General features: G+C 42.9%; 2 protein-coding genes across 2 annotated transcripts in view; both read left to right on the top strand.

The window, feature by feature from the left end:
- The first annotated feature begins 2,506 nt into the window (after window positions 1–2,506).
- Window positions 2,507–14,803, top strand: LOC139421478 (uncharacterized). Its single transcript, XM_071172424.1, has 9 exons — window positions 2,507–2,845; window positions 3,214–3,346; window positions 3,592–3,757; window positions 4,015–4,124; window positions 4,242–4,405; window positions 4,763–4,782; window positions 5,014–5,150; window positions 6,680–6,846; window positions 7,108–14,803. Exons 2-9 carry the CDS (start codon window positions 3,234–3,236, stop codon window positions 12,942–12,944), a joined length of 6,714 nt encoding a protein of 2,237 aa, XP_071028525.1. The 5' UTR covers window positions 2,507–2,845; window positions 3,214–3,233; the 3' UTR covers window positions 12,945–14,803.
- LOC139421477 (SH3 and multiple ankyrin repeat domains protein 1-like) overlaps window positions 8,311–15,731 on the top strand; it is a 136,826-nt gene continuing 129,405 nt past the window's right edge. The window contains exon 1 of the mRNA XM_071172423.1: window positions 8,311–8,382. The gene's annotated coding sequence lies outside the window, so the exon portion shown is untranslated. The remainder of the gene's footprint in view (window positions 8,383–15,731) is intronic.

Raw genomic sequence — 15,731 nt, 5'->3', positions numbered from 1 at the left:
AAATTCCGAATTGACCTGAACGGGTACAATGGCTTTTCTATAGATTTGCAATGCAGGTGACCCTTATTAATTTAGTAGTTAACGTGTTTTGTTTACAGCTGGACGCTGCAGTTGCGGTGGACTCTGCAAGTCTACAAACTGCGGATGTGCCACGAAAAGTAAGTATGTGTTGATCCGTTTGAGCTCGGAACAAGAATTGTTTCACCCGCAGTAACTTCTGCTAAATGTGTGATCTATAAAACTTGATCAAGTGCAATCCGTCGAAGGAAAGCGAGGCTAACTGATGGAGCTGGAGAAATGTACACATTGACTGCGCTATGGGTTGTAAAGGACTGACTATCCATTACATAATATGTAGTTATACTCCAATATTTTAAGCATTTTATATTGTTTTCTGATGGAATATGCGTACGACAGTTAAATGCATAATGCCCTTAGTTTAAGTTAAATTCTTAACGAATCAATGGGTACATGTCGAATTTGTCAATGGCTATAACAAGTGCAGATTGCTTATTTTTTTTACTTTACAGTTTAGTTGTGAACAATTGGTAGCCACGTCTTCGACAGACTGGACATCCCAAACCAAGGATTCGAAAAAAAAAATGGGCCCGGAGAGATTTGCGTTCGTTAGCCAGGTGCCCGGAAACGCCCACGGCAAAGTCGGCTCAAAGTGACGTAATTATGCGCGTGGAGTAATGAGTAGGATTGCCTTCACGTGCAATAGTAATATCTATATTTTGCCTTCCCTATGAACACAACTAGTTTGCAAATTCGGTGCGGTGCAGATTAATGACTGTTCGATTTGCGAACCGGCTCCTCCCTCACCACCTTTGCCCATTCACATCAAGAGCCATAAACTGTGCCCCGCTGCTCGGCATAATCAAATCCGCCCAGTGTCAACGCGCAACCCACCATTTGAGATTTAAGATAGAAATTGACTACCCTAGTGTCCCTTAAAAGCATGGGTTCTCAGACTCGGTCCTGGGTGCACGCTTTGATTTATTTTTTTTCGCCCAAACACTACAGTGGATTCAAATAATTAACTTTGATTATTTGAATCAGCTGTGTAGTGCTTGGGGAATAATCTAAACATGGGGCCCAAGATCCACGTTTGGAAAACCTGCTTTAAAGGAATCCTTCACCTGAAATTAGTTGCATATCTTTCCTTACATTGTAAGCATTTAGTGCAATGCCCAAATAATTAAAAAAATTGAATATTCACTATCAAACTCTGGATGTTGCCACTAGTGGCATGTCTAACATTCAGCTGAACTTTTAGCCCAGATAAAATGCCTTCAGGCCTGTTATATAGCAGCCACAGGTCTAGTTGGAAAACCAGTCAGGGTCATTAATCAGTACTAATCTCTTCTCATTCCTCCAGGTTGTTGTTCCTGCTGCCCGACTGGATGCAGCAAGTGCGCCTCTGGTAGTGTGTGCAAGACGTGCGACACAAGCTGCTGTCAGTGAGGGCTTGACACATGACACTCCATGTCCTCTACCCGTGCACATGACATTATCCCGGTTGAACAACATGAGCATTGTAATAAATTGCATCTCCAATTTTGGCTGTCTTCAATCATGTGAAACTGTCTCCTTGCTTTTTAGTGAGCACTAATGTGAATTCCAGTGACATTACCATTTAATTGGCAAGTTAAATGTCTGGCTAAGTAAATGTGTGATCTGTCTGATTGTAGTGGGTACCACCTGGGGCCAAAATTAGGCCCTTGCTGGTATAGGGGGACTTTGCATGTCTTCCTTATTCAGTGGTGCCATAGATTTTAATATTGTTCATAGGACATGGGGGGGGGTATCCACTGTCCTTGATCAATCCTCAGTTTTCTGGCTTCTTCAATCTAGTCCTAGATATTTGCTAAGTGTTCTATTGTCGTTTGCCCAATCACATTTCAGAGCTGACCCATTGGTAGGAAGAAAAATCAGAATTGGTCTGCCTGTGTATATTTTATTAGGCCAACATCGTAATATTGGCTTTGTATTTAACCCTGCCGTAAGCGTATAGGCTTAATCAAGGTCTGGAAAACTGGCCCAAAACTTCAGTGTAGTTGGCATGGGCTTGATCTACAATGATTTCTATCTCAAGCCTGGGTAGTTACAGCTTCCACTGATGCGTTATCCCCTCCGTGTCCCGTGCAAGACCCCCAGCATGCGTGTGTGTGTGTAAGGGCACACTTCAAAGACCATGAAAGACCACTGACATGAGCCCACGGCTTACACCAATGTAGTAGATGGCTGAGACCTTTAGCCATGGATTCTGTCGATGTAACAGTGTTATTTTTGAGAGGGTTATCAATTTGTGTAACGTGAAAATTATGTTAAACTGATTTTTAAATTACGACTGTCCATTCAAGCAACTGAAACCCAACCTACTATGACCAGGTACAACCAACAGTATTACTAGAACTGAAGTACATCCTCTCCCTATTGACAAATGGCCTGTGAGAGATTTCGTAACTGGCGTAAAATTGACCTTGGCACTAGCCAATGAAAAACAACGGATATGGCCCTAGTTCGGTTTCACTGCAGCAGTGTTACTCGCATACCTCAGTGGTTGTTCGCCCAACTTCTGATACGAGAATAACAAACATTTAAAAAAAATATTCCTTCCCTCGGGTCAGTCGTTTTGCTGTGGAAACTAGCTGATTAGCTAATTTGATTACATTTGCAGCGTTGAATCAACGAGGCAACACCAAGAAGCTGCTGTGTTTCGGCGGATCAGCTAGCTACGTAACGTTAGCTGACTCGACATCTGACATAGCCAGCTAGCGGCTAGCTAGCAACCACTACGGATACAATCTAGCTAACGGCTTTCGTTATCAAATACTCCCAGGTAATGTTATGCTAAATATATCTGTAGACTAACTTATATAAATCAATATAGCTAGTTATATTTATCATGTTTGCTTATGCCTGAGTCAGACGCTAACTAGCTAGACTTTCAGCTTAACGCTATGTACTGCGGTAGCTAGCTGCTAGCTATGATGCTAAGTTAGACATCAAAATCAGAAGGCTAGTCAGCTGGTCAGTTTGCTAGTTTCTAACATAACCTTATTGATGTTTGAGCTAGAACTAGCTTATCGAAGCCGTACATAAAGGCTAACGTTAGCTTGTATGGGGATACGAGGGCAACTTGACTCAGTTGTGGGTGGTTGTCAGTCGCATCGCCCTGTCCATTGACCCCGACCCCTGTCCCTTCAGCATGCTGATGGTGGGAGGCGATGGAAGGATGCAGTAAAATGAGTGTGATGGAGCTGTGTGAGACGGATGATCTGGCCACCAGCTTGGTGCTGGACCCCTTGCTGGGGTTCAGCACCCATAAAATGAACGTCAGGTAATCTCGTTACACCTATCCATTACATTATATTTGACAAAAGTGTGTGAAATGACAAACTTTTGCCATAGATGTATGCATTGTACCATTTTTCTTGTGCTTGGTCTTGATGGTTCCTCTATGCGTCTAGTAATCAGTCTTCATCAGGCAGTTAAGGCACAACTTCAGCGTTCTTCAAAGAGAAGTGGAAAAGTTAATTCACAAATGCGAAGAACAGCACACACCTAATCCTTGTCGCCCTGCAGTCCCCCCCCAGAAGTCCGTCGTTGGGGCTACCTCAAAGAGACTCTGCTACGCTTCCAACGCACACATGACTTGCAGGCCACCTTTGAGGCCCTCACAGTGGGAGACTGGGCCTGTGACTACTTCACTGGACTGGGAACACACCGTCTGGAACTACTGAAACAGCATGTAAGTGTGTGTGTGCAGGATTAATTAACCCTGTTATATCAGTGTGCACTAGAACTACGTTTTTGATTGCCCCTTCCTTTCTTTAGTCAGTGTAATTTATTTAATTTGTAAATTTATTTTTATTGCCTCTGTCATTTTTTTCTTATTAGTTTGGGTAGTTAGCTAATATGACCTATTTTCACTCTGTGGGTATTCATGATTGTGTGCATGAACATGCTTGGCTATATGCATGGTCTTGACAGCTATTATTTCTTCAGGTGTATCGCTACCTCTGTGCCTTCCTGTTGGATAGTGGTGTCCAGATTGAGTCATGTGACCGATACTCTTCAGAAACCAACGGAGCAAAGATAACCTCTACCAAGCACTGGTAAGGATCAACTTCTTTTAACAGTTGCATTCAATAGTCATGTGTAACTCTGCAGATTAGAAAAATCTTGTCTGTGTTTTTATATATCATGTATAACTGTGACGCTGAATGCTGCAGGTTTGTAGGTGAGCGGATGGAGGTTCTGTTGGGTTGTATAGCCGAGCTGAGTCCAGCAGACAGTGCTGTTCTGAGAGCAGGGGTGAATGACTTTAGTGTGATGTACTCTACTCGTAAGCGCTGTGCACAACTCTGGCTTGGGCCTGCGGCTTTCATCAACCACGGTGAGTTTTTCAAGATTCAACTCCAGTTACTGTCTGCCACACTGTACAGACACTGTACACACACTAAAACAGAAATCCACTGTGCATACACTATCACAGAACACACAGACAGAGCATCTGCTTATGGGATTTCTCTTAATTAGGCAATCCTAACAAGTCATACATTAGATCTAGAGTGATCAAATCAAATGCACTAATCTAATCCTGTTATTTAATGTGCTCCCCTACAGCAGAGCTTCACAGGATTTGCTAATGGTCAATACTTTTATTATACAGACGCATGGCATAATTTCCTGTGTTTTTAAGTGGTTATATCTGTATTGTAACCATACGTTTGTTTCTGTTTCCTGGGTGAAGACTGCAGACCAAACTGTAAGGTAATCAACAATGTTATATATTATTAGTCATGTTACTCTTCTATATTTTTAATCGCTCTGTGTGTTTGTTTCTGTTAAGCATTGTTCCCTTTTTATAGAAGTGTTGTTATACATGATTATTGTTATTATCCTCTTTGTCTGTGTCTTTTGTTTGTACTATTATGGTTTTATTGTTTGAAGTGTTACATCCCCAGGGCTAGCGATGTCACCTTGTTTCTTCCTTCTCTCCAGTTTGTTCCTGGCGATAAGAATGGAGGCTGTGTAAAAGTGGTGAGGCCCATCGCACCTGGGGAGGAGATCACCTGTTACTATGGCGACAGCTTTTTTGGAGAAGACAATGAAATGTGTGAATGCTGCACCTGTGAGAGGTGAGAGGATTGAGACATATCTGCTCATTGTCTCAATGACCAGCTTAACATACATACATACATGCATACATACTATTTTCTACATTGTACATTGTTAAACAGATAAAAAAATATATATTTCAGATTCTTCAAAGTAGCCACCCTTTGCCTTGATGACAGCTTTGCACACTTGGCATTCTCTCAACCAGCTTTTCCAACCGTCTTGAAGGAGTTTCCACTTATGCTGCGCACTTGTTAGCTGCTTTTCCTTCACAATCTCAATTAGGTTGAAGTCGGGGGTTTGTGGAGGCCAGGTCATCTGATGCAGTACTCCATCACTTTCCTTCTTGGTCAAATAGCCCTTACACAGCCTGGAGGTGTGTTGGGTCATTGTCCTGTTGAAAAACAAATGATAGTCCCACTAAGCCCAAAACAGGTGGGATGGTGCATCACTGCAGAATGCTGTGGTAGCCATGGTGGTTAAGTGTGCCTTGAATTCTAAATAAATCACTGACCGTGTCACCAGCAAAGCACCATAACACCACCTCCTCCATGCTTTATGGTGGGAAATACACATGCGGAGATCATCCGTTCACCCACACAGCGTCTCACAAAGACACAGTTGTTGGAACCAAAAATCTCAAATTTGGACTCCAGACCAAAGGACACATTTTGACTGGTCAAATGTTCATTGCTTGTGTTTCTTGGCCCAAGCAACCCTCTTCTTCTTATTGGTGTCTTTTAGTCGTTGTTTCTTTGTAGCAATTTGACCACGAAGGCCTGATTCACACAGTCTCCTCTGAACAGTTGATGTTGAGATGTGTCTGTTACTTGAACCCTTAGTGAAGCATTTATTTGGGCTGCAATTTCTGAGGCTGGTAACTAATAAACGTATCCTCTGCAGCAGAGGTAACTCTGGGTCTTCCATTCCTGTGCCGGTCCTCATGAGAGCCAGTTTCATCACAGCGTTTGATGGTTTTTGTGACTGCACTTGAAGAAACTTTCAAAGATCTTGATATTTTCCGCATTGACTGACCTTCATGTCCTAAAGTAATGATGGACTGTCGTTTCTCTTTGCTTATTAGAGCTGTTCTTGCCATAATATGGATTTGGTCTTTTACCAAATAAGTATATCTTCTGTATACTACCCCTACCTTGTCACAACACAACTGATTGGCTCAAACGACTTAAGAAGGAAAGAAATTCCACAAATTACATTTTAACAAGGCACACCTGTTAATTGAAATGCATTCCAGGTGAATACCTCATGAAGCTGGTTGAGAGAATGCCAAGAGTGTGCAAAGCTGTCATCAAGGCAAAGAGTGGCTATTTGAAGAATCTCAAATATTAAATATATTTTGATTTGTTTAACACTTTTTTGGCTGACTATATGATTCCACATGTGTTATTTCATAGTTTTGATGTCTTCACTATTATTTTACAATGTAGAAAATAGTAAAAAAATAAAGAAAACCCTTGAATGTGTGTCCAAACTTTTGACTGGTACTGTATAATGACGTGTAACATTATACTATTTCTTTATTATTTAGAAAAGGAGAGGGTCACTTCCGACACAGAGAGAGGCAGCCTGGTTGTGATGACTCTAATGACCTGTCTGGCCAGAAGTACCGCCTCAGAGACACAGACCTTCGTCTTAACAGAGGGAAAGCACCCTGTCCTCCTACATTTCGGCCTACATTTACATTTTCAAATTCAGGTAAGTTTGTGTCGCTCGTTTCAAACATTAAGCTAACGATGTTCATGTCTTTTAACAATGCCCGAAATTCTCATTCTATGAAGATACAAGTGGTACTACGTATTGGTCATTGAGCAATAAACTGTCTATTGCTAAATGTATTGCAGATAAGACAGTTAGTGACAGTATGCAACTAGAATGTAATGTTAGGTGCAGTATGCATTTATTTGTTATGCTATTGGTTTTGCCTGAATTTCTTAGTTCTTTGTCTTCCTGTCTTAGCTATCCCTTCAAGGAATTCATTTACCCAGCAGATGAAGAGAAATGCTCTGATGATGAGCAGGAAGACCAAAAGGTTGAAACAGGAGGGGCAAAGGAGGATATCGGGAATGAAGCAGCAACGGCTGATAATGCCATCCCTATCAGAGGTGGTGTTGAGGGACCTTCGGGTCCGAGTACGGCGCCACACGTTCAACTTCTTGTTGAGCTGCAAGGACCCCACCAGCAAAGAGAGGGCCTTGCTGCACCAGCTTGAACATGTGGAGACAAAAGACAAGTGGAGGAAGGAACAAGCTGCTCTCTGCTGTACAACCAAAGAGAATGACAAAATAGAGAAGAGCAGCAGTGAGTTAAACCTGAAGCCTTTCACTCTGCACCCTTCCTTGTCTTCTCAACAGAATGCTGGACCAGCAGTTTGTGGACAGATACTGGGTGGAAAGCCCCTTCGAGTGGTGGAAAAAGTATCTGTTCAGACAAGGATCTCTTCCAGAACAAGGAGCATGATCAGAAACTGTCACACACGCCAGTCTGTTTCCAGAGCCAAGAAGAACAACAAAATCATTTGCAAGCGCATTGAACTCACCAAATCCATTTGCAGAAAAAGCAACAGCGCAAGTCCTCAGAAACACATGGATAGCTGTAATGGAAAAGATGCCACGCACAATGTTATCAAAGATATTCATGGAACCAATTGCATAACCATCGAAAATAACACCAGCAGCAACAACAATGATGTGGCATACATCAGCAACAGAACATACACTGGTGGAGGCGGGCCCAAAGGTAGCAAGGCTCAGGATGCAGATCAGAAACCAGTGGGTCTGAAAGTGGAAATCAAAACCATTGGAGAATCGGGGACTGATGGGACACTTGTGGCGAACAAACCCTCTGGTAAAAGAGTTGAAGTTTGCCAAAGTGCTTTGGACAAAGCCAAGAAGCCTGGGAATCACCAGAAACCCATTAGTACTCCCCTTGTCACTACCACCCCTAACACCATTTCCCTCTCTTCCCCCTCACTTGACCATGTTCCGGTAATGTCAGGACTGAAGCAAGTCACAGTTAGCTTGATAAGAGTGTCTGTGCCGGGAAGTGTAGCAGAAGAAAGGGCCTGTGCAGGATTGGAGGGAAAGGGCATTGTGAGAAGAGAGAGCAGCGTACCAGTGCAAGCAGAACAGAGGGCTAGATCAGCTACACAGGGAGGAGAGGCAGACACCAGAGTGTCCAGGTCCCAGCAGAAGTCCATGGAGGAAGCAGGCAGGGAGTTGTCAGACGCTGAAGGTAAGAAAGGGGTGAGGGAAATGTATTTCAAGGCTAAGATTAACAAAGTTGATGTAGGAAGGGAACAGACTGCTGTGGTGAAGGTCGATTTATTACATGGTGAGAAAGGGGCAGGTGAGAAGGTCATTGAAATAGAAGCTGCTGGTGGGGGGGGAAAGGTTAGTGTGGCTGGGATGGGGCATAGGGGGAGTGTAAAATACATTGATAGAGGGGCAAAACTAAATAGTAAAAGTGTACAATCTCAAGTTGTTGTCTGTGATAAGAGGGTGCTTAGAGGGCGAAATGATGGAGAAGAACAGAGTAATGGAAAAGCAGGAGGACAAAATAGCAAAAGTTGTGACAGCATTATCAGAAAGGATGGAGGTAAGAATGAGAGGGTGTCTGAAATGGGGAGTAGTATAACTATGGACAAGAAGGGTGTTGTCATCAAACAGGTGAGGGTTCTGCTTTCTGATATTCTAAGAAAAGAGCGGGATCAGAAGGCTGGGGGCTCAGGAAGTGGGAACACAGGAAAGAAAGATCTAATTTCTTCCAACCATAAACAAATGGAAGATGGCAGAGAGGCAAATAATGATGGAGGGAAAGTGGTTAGGGAACAAATATCTGATGCACAGACAAATAGTTTGCCTCATGCAACAACACAAAGTGGGATAACTTCCAAACGGGGGAAAGGAAGGGCTAATAAGATGAAACTTGAGGGTCCGGGTCAAGACTTGCATATCCACTCGCCACAAAGTAATGATGATTTAATCCCAGCGAAAGATAGGCTTTCCAAGTCTCCCCCTCCTTCTTCAGAATATCTTCAGACACACACCCAGGCCAACATTCCTTTGAAGAAACGGATGTTCCGTAATTCGGTGGAGACTGACTCTGAGCAGAGCATCAACTCTCCTGTGTCAGAGCCATCCTCCAAGGACCTCAAACCCTCCACAGAGCTGAGGCAGAATCTTACTCTGTGTTCAGGAAGAGAAACTAAAGCTATCAAAATGTTGGAGGACAGCGGTAGAGGTGGGTTGCGGTCTAATAGGGACCCTAAGTCTACCGTTTCAGAGTTTGGGGTCCAATCTCGGACACAGACCTTCAAGAGGACAGCAAAACAAAATGCAATGCCCAGAATGCTGCGTCCCAGAGTCAATCAACTGGAACAAGACCGGCCACGGAGGAGTGCAGGAAAGTATAAAAGAGGGACCCGAGACTCAGAGGTACTGGAGAATGAATCTGATGAGGACAAACACAAAGCAGGACAGGGTGAAATCTCACTGGATTCTAAAAAAGAACATGTAAATGAAGTAGGGAAGAAGCCAGAATCACATACTGAGTTACTGAATTCACTCACCTCACAAACATGCAAGGAAGAGAACGGGAAAGGGCAGAGCCTCAACTTCAAAATTCGTTTTAAGAGAAAGAGGGGCAAAGTGTGGGAGTTGGACAGACCTGCAGGAGGAGAGGATTTGATTATTGAAGCAGAGAAGTCTATTGATTCACAACAATTGGAGCCTTATAGGGCCATTTTAGATTCTGTGTCAATCTTAAACTTAGAAATGGAGAAGGGTGCCCAGGCAGATGGGAAGGAGACTCATGATGTACGATTTTGGAAGAGACGTAAAGTTAGACGAGACAGATTGGGGAGTTTGAAAGATAGAGGTCCCATTTTGATGAACAGGCAGAGTGAGGTTGTCGCTGTAGACTCGAAAGAGAAAAAAAAGGAACAGGGGGAGCTCAGCGAGGTAGAGATAAATGAGGTGCTAGACGAGGTTATTTATGGAGTAAAGCAACTGCCAGGAGAAAAGGGCCATACCATTTCTAGTGAGGGTATGTCTGTCGGAGTGGGGGGACTGCAATGTGACTATCAAGTCACACCAAGTCCTGTTAGAATCTGTGAAAAAGAGAAAGATATTCCATCCTTGGCTGAAGACAGAGAACAAGTGAATACTTGTATTGGAGTAGAGAGTACTTTGGTTAACAGTGGGGCACTGCATGAACACAAAGTAAAGGATGAAGACCAACCCTTACCACGGATCAAACTGCGGAGAAAAATACAGGGTGTATGGGAGGTGGACAGCCAGGTGTTGGAGCAGATTGAAGCAGCGTCTGTAAAAGAGAAGAAGGAAATGACATGCGTTAAGCCAAAAGAAGAGTGCCCTTCTCAACCTCCCACCTGCCAGAAACTCAACAGTGCAATCAAGTGCAACACTTTAAAAGATTTGTCTGCTGTTCTTCTGAAAAAAGAACCTCCCCCCCTCACTTTATCTCTCTCACCCTTGACCCTTAACTCACCCCAACCTGTGGGTTCTGATGTGATGGCCTATGCTCCTGAAACAATGAAGGATAGGGCCATGCCAAAAATCACTAATAGGGGAGGAAGGAGAAGGGGAAGGGGACGGAAAGAAAGGCAGAAAACAGAGACTGCTCGTAAGGTTGCAACTGGAGAGATGGGAACTTCATGTCTTAGTCATAACCTGCTACAGATAGACAACAGTCTTTCTAAACTCTCAGAAGGGTTATGTCAGTCACAATCCTTAGAAAAAAACATACCTTCTGATTACACTGCTTCCACCTCAAAGATTCCATCCCAGTCTCAGTCTCCACCGTTCAGTTTCCCAGAAAGGATGCTTTCCACAGAATCCAGCTTTGCTAATTGCTGTGAAGATCTCCTCGACTTCCAGTGTCTCAATCTTGAAGGGTTCTATCATCCACAGAATATCCTCCAAACCTCTCCAATAGACCTCTGTCCAATGGATCCACCCAGCGGGCCCTTTAGTAGTCCCCTCTCTCATAGCCCCTCGGATGCTTGGAACCCAGAAACCCCATACCTTGGCCCTCCAAGCCCAGGAAGTATCTTCAATGCAGAGGATCAGCAATTTCTTAATGGTCTTGTGTGCTCCAAAAATGAGTCTCTCCCTTTGGATTGTGGAGTTAAGGATACTTCCAAAGACAGAGGACAGCTCAATGCAAATTTCTGTTTTACACCCCTGAGCAGTGCTGAGGGGACTTTCATGGATCGTTTTTTGATGAAAAATCCTGGGATGAAATTGTCAAAAGAAGATTCTAAGACACAGGCCTTATCTTCAGCAGCCAAAACCCACTACTCTCAGAAAGAATCATTCATGTTTAATACAAATACTCCATCCATTGGTTCCCATTCCCACAATACCCCAGTCAATGTTCACCATCAGAGCACCAATGGTACTAAGGCTAGTTCTGCTCATTCCAATTTTTCTAAGGTCCAGCCTCAAGTCAAAACGCCGGGTCCCTTCCACCTGATGAGCTCTTCCAACAAATCTCAATCTTTTTCCACCTCTCAGCCAGTGCCAAGTTCCTTCAAAACTGGGCCCCAGAATTACTCAGTCAAGTCCGTTCATTCACCTCAAGTGGTTTCTAACAAGTTTGGCTCACAATTAAATCCTAATGTAGGAGATGCTTTTCGCAACACGTATGACAAAAGCTCCAGTGTGATCCAGAGTGTGCTTAAGTTTCAAGGTGGGAAACCAAGTCAGAATTTGAATAGTGCCCCTTCTAAAGTTAATATTGTCGCTGGCAACCCTAAAATTGCGGCCAAACCTCATATTGCCAAATCTAGGTACAGTGACACTGACAAGGTCCACCAGAGTAACAAATGTTCAGGTTTTAGCACTGGCGGCCATAAAGGTAGCATGCCCAGTTATAGCATCATTTCAGGAAAAGATCCAGTTCGTCTCAATGCATCAAACTACCCCATCAAGTCAAATCTTCCCAATGACAAAGTCCATCCAGATTATTTCCAGACATCCAGTAAAAGTACGACAGCTTTGGATAAGCTGCCCTCTGACAAACCTCAATACACTGAAACCAGCTTTGGCAGCAAAAACTTCTCCACTCTCCCAAGGCCTTTCTTTTTCCCCAGCCAAGCACCTCAGAGTTATGGGTCTCCTCATTGCAAACGTTTGAATCAGGACAAGCCCTGTGGTGCTGTGCACTCCCAGAACCCTCACTCTTCCTATGCCACATCGGCGTCACCTGACAAACTGTGTTACGATTCCTCAGACTTGACCTTTTCCACCTCGCTCTCTCCCTCTATGTCTCAGCACAATAGCCCCCAAGTAGCACACAGCTCTCCCTCTGGATCACAGACACCAGCAAACAAACAGCAGCCCCCCTCCTCCTCCTTCTCCTACTCTTATGGTCACCAAGGTCCACCTTATGTGGTCAACTTTACTGGTGACCACTCAGTCACCATGGGCCTGGGAGATTACCCAGGGTCACCGCCCACCAACTATACGTACCGCTGCCTCATGGAGCCTTCGGGCACCCAGGGGAGGCTGGTTCTGGAGCCATGTGGACCCCAACTCTCACACTCACCATCTTTCTCTGTGGGGGGCTTTTCAGGGCTTAAAGGCCAGGATGACCACTGCAAGAGGGACACGCAACAGCAGTGCCAGCCCATAGACCACCCACCAACATCCCACCATGCTCCCACATCCTCCCACTCCTTGAGTACCCCGGTCTCAGACCGTAAGCCCAAAAGACTGAGGCTAGTGGTTACTGATGGGCTAGTGGATCTGGACCTCCAGTATACAGACTGATTTATACCTGTTCTTCTCATCTGACTTTGATGCAGCTTGTAATATATCAACATTATTGTACAGAATTGTTCATGAGGAGCATATCTCTGCCCTGATGTTTTTTTTAAACAGCAATTTACACAGTCTACCTATCATTATGTTTGTTTAATGGTTACTGGTGTTTGTTCTAATCCCTCTCTTGGATACTGTTATGATATGAATGTCTCAGAGAAGGTTTTATTGACATCTGTGTGAATCGAGTAATGCTTATGCTTAACAGTTTTACTTCTATTTATTTTGTGAATGCAACCATCTTATGTGTCTGTTCAGTGATTTGCAAGAGGAAAATATGTAGTGAATAGATCTCCATAATGCTTTTCTGGCATGACGTACTTTCATAGTCTGTCATAGCAGAGGTTAGCCTCAAGGTGGGCACATTGAACCCTCTAGTTAGTAGTATGTGGAGGCCTTCTTATTGTACTGTAACATAGTTGAATGGGTTGTTCTCTGAAGTTGACATGTCAGGAAGATAGGCCTACACAAACCGTTTGCACATTCTACAACATGATTACTTTGACATAAAAATATGTTTTTAAGTTTTAAAACAAGTGTGTCTCTATCATGTTTCTGTGATTTTGGGCAGTAGGGCTTTGATTCCAGTCGGTTTAAGTACTGTCTACGAGCTCTAAAATGTACAGTTTTATTGGATCTGCTCTCTGTTTCTCTAAGTACATAGACTTGCAAGTGTGTGTGGGAGTGTGGAGGAATTTTAGGTACCATGCTTTTCTGTACATGGCATGTTTGTGCACTGCCTTGCCAATTTGAGTGAAGATTAGCAGTCAATGGTGCATTAAGAAATGCACAGTGCATCAACAGTGTGTGTACTGTAGAATGACTTCCAGGCCTGTAAATTCCAGGACAACTCCACTGAGGGGTGGCGTGCATGACATGAACTGCAGCTCTGCAGCTGCTGTCCAGAGCACCCACAGTATACGAGGGAGGGAGACCGGGTGGGTGGGAGACTGACTGCAATGTTTTCTGCAGAATGAGGTTTTTTTCTTTGGTCTGGTGAAGGTCAAGGGGTAGATGATACTGTATTAGTGTGGCAACTTGGACTAAGTGGGTACATTTTGTGTTCCCTCCCTTCTTTCCCCTCTGTATCCACACTGAGAATACTTGGTGCTTATGGCATTATTATGAAGCAACTTCAAAGCAATCTGTTGTGAGTTAGAACAAGGACAGTGACTTGTTACTTGATAATCTTGCTTTTAGTCTTGTCTCGCTCATTACTTAATTGGATCACACTGGTTAGGCTAGTTGTGTAGATGGTGATCACAATGAAATGTTATCTGAGAAATGTGTAGTCAGCCACGTGGTTGCATGTATTATTTTTACATCCATGAATGAGATTCACATTTTTGAAATGGACGTTGCTCTTACACATTTGTAATGTCATTTGAGCATTCCACTTTCGTCATCTAGACATCGTTCCAGTAGCAATCCAACGGAGGTACTACATCATCTTATGTAAAACCATGAAGCAGTCATGTCTGTCTGTCTGTATTATTATTATTATTATTATTATTATTATTATTTTTGAAAATGGTGCTTTATTGTAATTTAATATTTTACATATAATATTGATTGTTCCAGATAAGAAAGGTTTGTTTATATTACATGATAGAACATATTGTTTATTTACTTTTTAAAAAATCTAACATTTCATTTATGGTTCCCCAATGTTTCCCCTGGACCAATATTTAGAGTTGATTCAGGTGGTGATATATAATCAGCCTTCTGAAGAGGTAAACATTCTAATGGTCTGCTGTAGAATTGTAAAATGTAAATCATTAAAGGAAAAATGCATTCTTTTTTTTGAATTAAGCTTTGGATGTGTCTTCACAATTTATTTGTGGTATGACATGTATTTATTGGTTCAACAAACCCCCTTGTGTCGTGTGGCATGAAACTGTATTATGAACCATGATTCATTTATAGATTTGTGGATCGTCTGAAGCATGCTATGTTGAACTTGTAATGTTAGCTTACAGTGCCTAGCTAGTTAATCATTTTGCTTAATTAAATACAGTAATTATATTATTTGACTGAATTTGTTTGGTTGCAACCATCATTGTAATCCACAGAAAATGCTGTAAACTCTATTTTGACTTATTTGTTCATTCAGCCATTTTGTTATACTGTAGTTTCTGAAAATACCAAACTTCTAACAGTGTATATGTTTAGGGTGGAAAAACAATATGCTGGTTTGATTGTAGGTTTGAATGAAAGCTTCCATCGGGCAACTACTTCCTTATTTACTCAACATATTTACACAAGCTTTCATATTCCTTTCTTGACTGGATGTGTATCCCTCTCCAGTCTGTAATGTCTTTCTCTCTATCCATACAGTATATGACTGTCATTTACGTCTTGTCACTAAGCCTCTTTCTGTCGGTTTCCCATCTTCTCCATCACTCAGTTTTCAGTCTTGTTTCTAGCAGCATGTACTTCCCATTGGTATGTTTAGCGCTTCAGATCCTGTGACCCAGTTTGCTTGTCTCAGTGGAAAGTGAGGGGTTAAATGTGATGCCAAGTGGAACAGCTTTTCCATAATGAGGACAAGCAGAGCAGAGAAGCAGGCAGCAGAGAGGTGTGAGAGTGTGCTAAGAGCAGAGAGTGTGCTAAGAGACTGGATCCTTTGAGGTGTTTCACCAACTGAATGATCCTACAGCCCTTAGTATCAATGCTAGCACCTGCTGACACCTACATGTACATCAAATCAGTGATATCAATGCTAGTACCTGCTGA

This window comes from Oncorhynchus clarkii, chromosome 12, assembly GCF_045791955.1.
Source record: "Oncorhynchus clarkii lewisi isolate Uvic-CL-2024 chromosome 12, UVic_Ocla_1.0, whole genome shotgun sequence".
Taxonomy (NCBI): domain Eukaryota; kingdom Metazoa; phylum Chordata; class Actinopteri; order Salmoniformes; family Salmonidae; genus Oncorhynchus; species Oncorhynchus clarkii.
The sequence above is the reverse complement of the archived record's forward strand: the minus strand, read 5'-3'. Positions and strand labels throughout refer to the sequence as shown.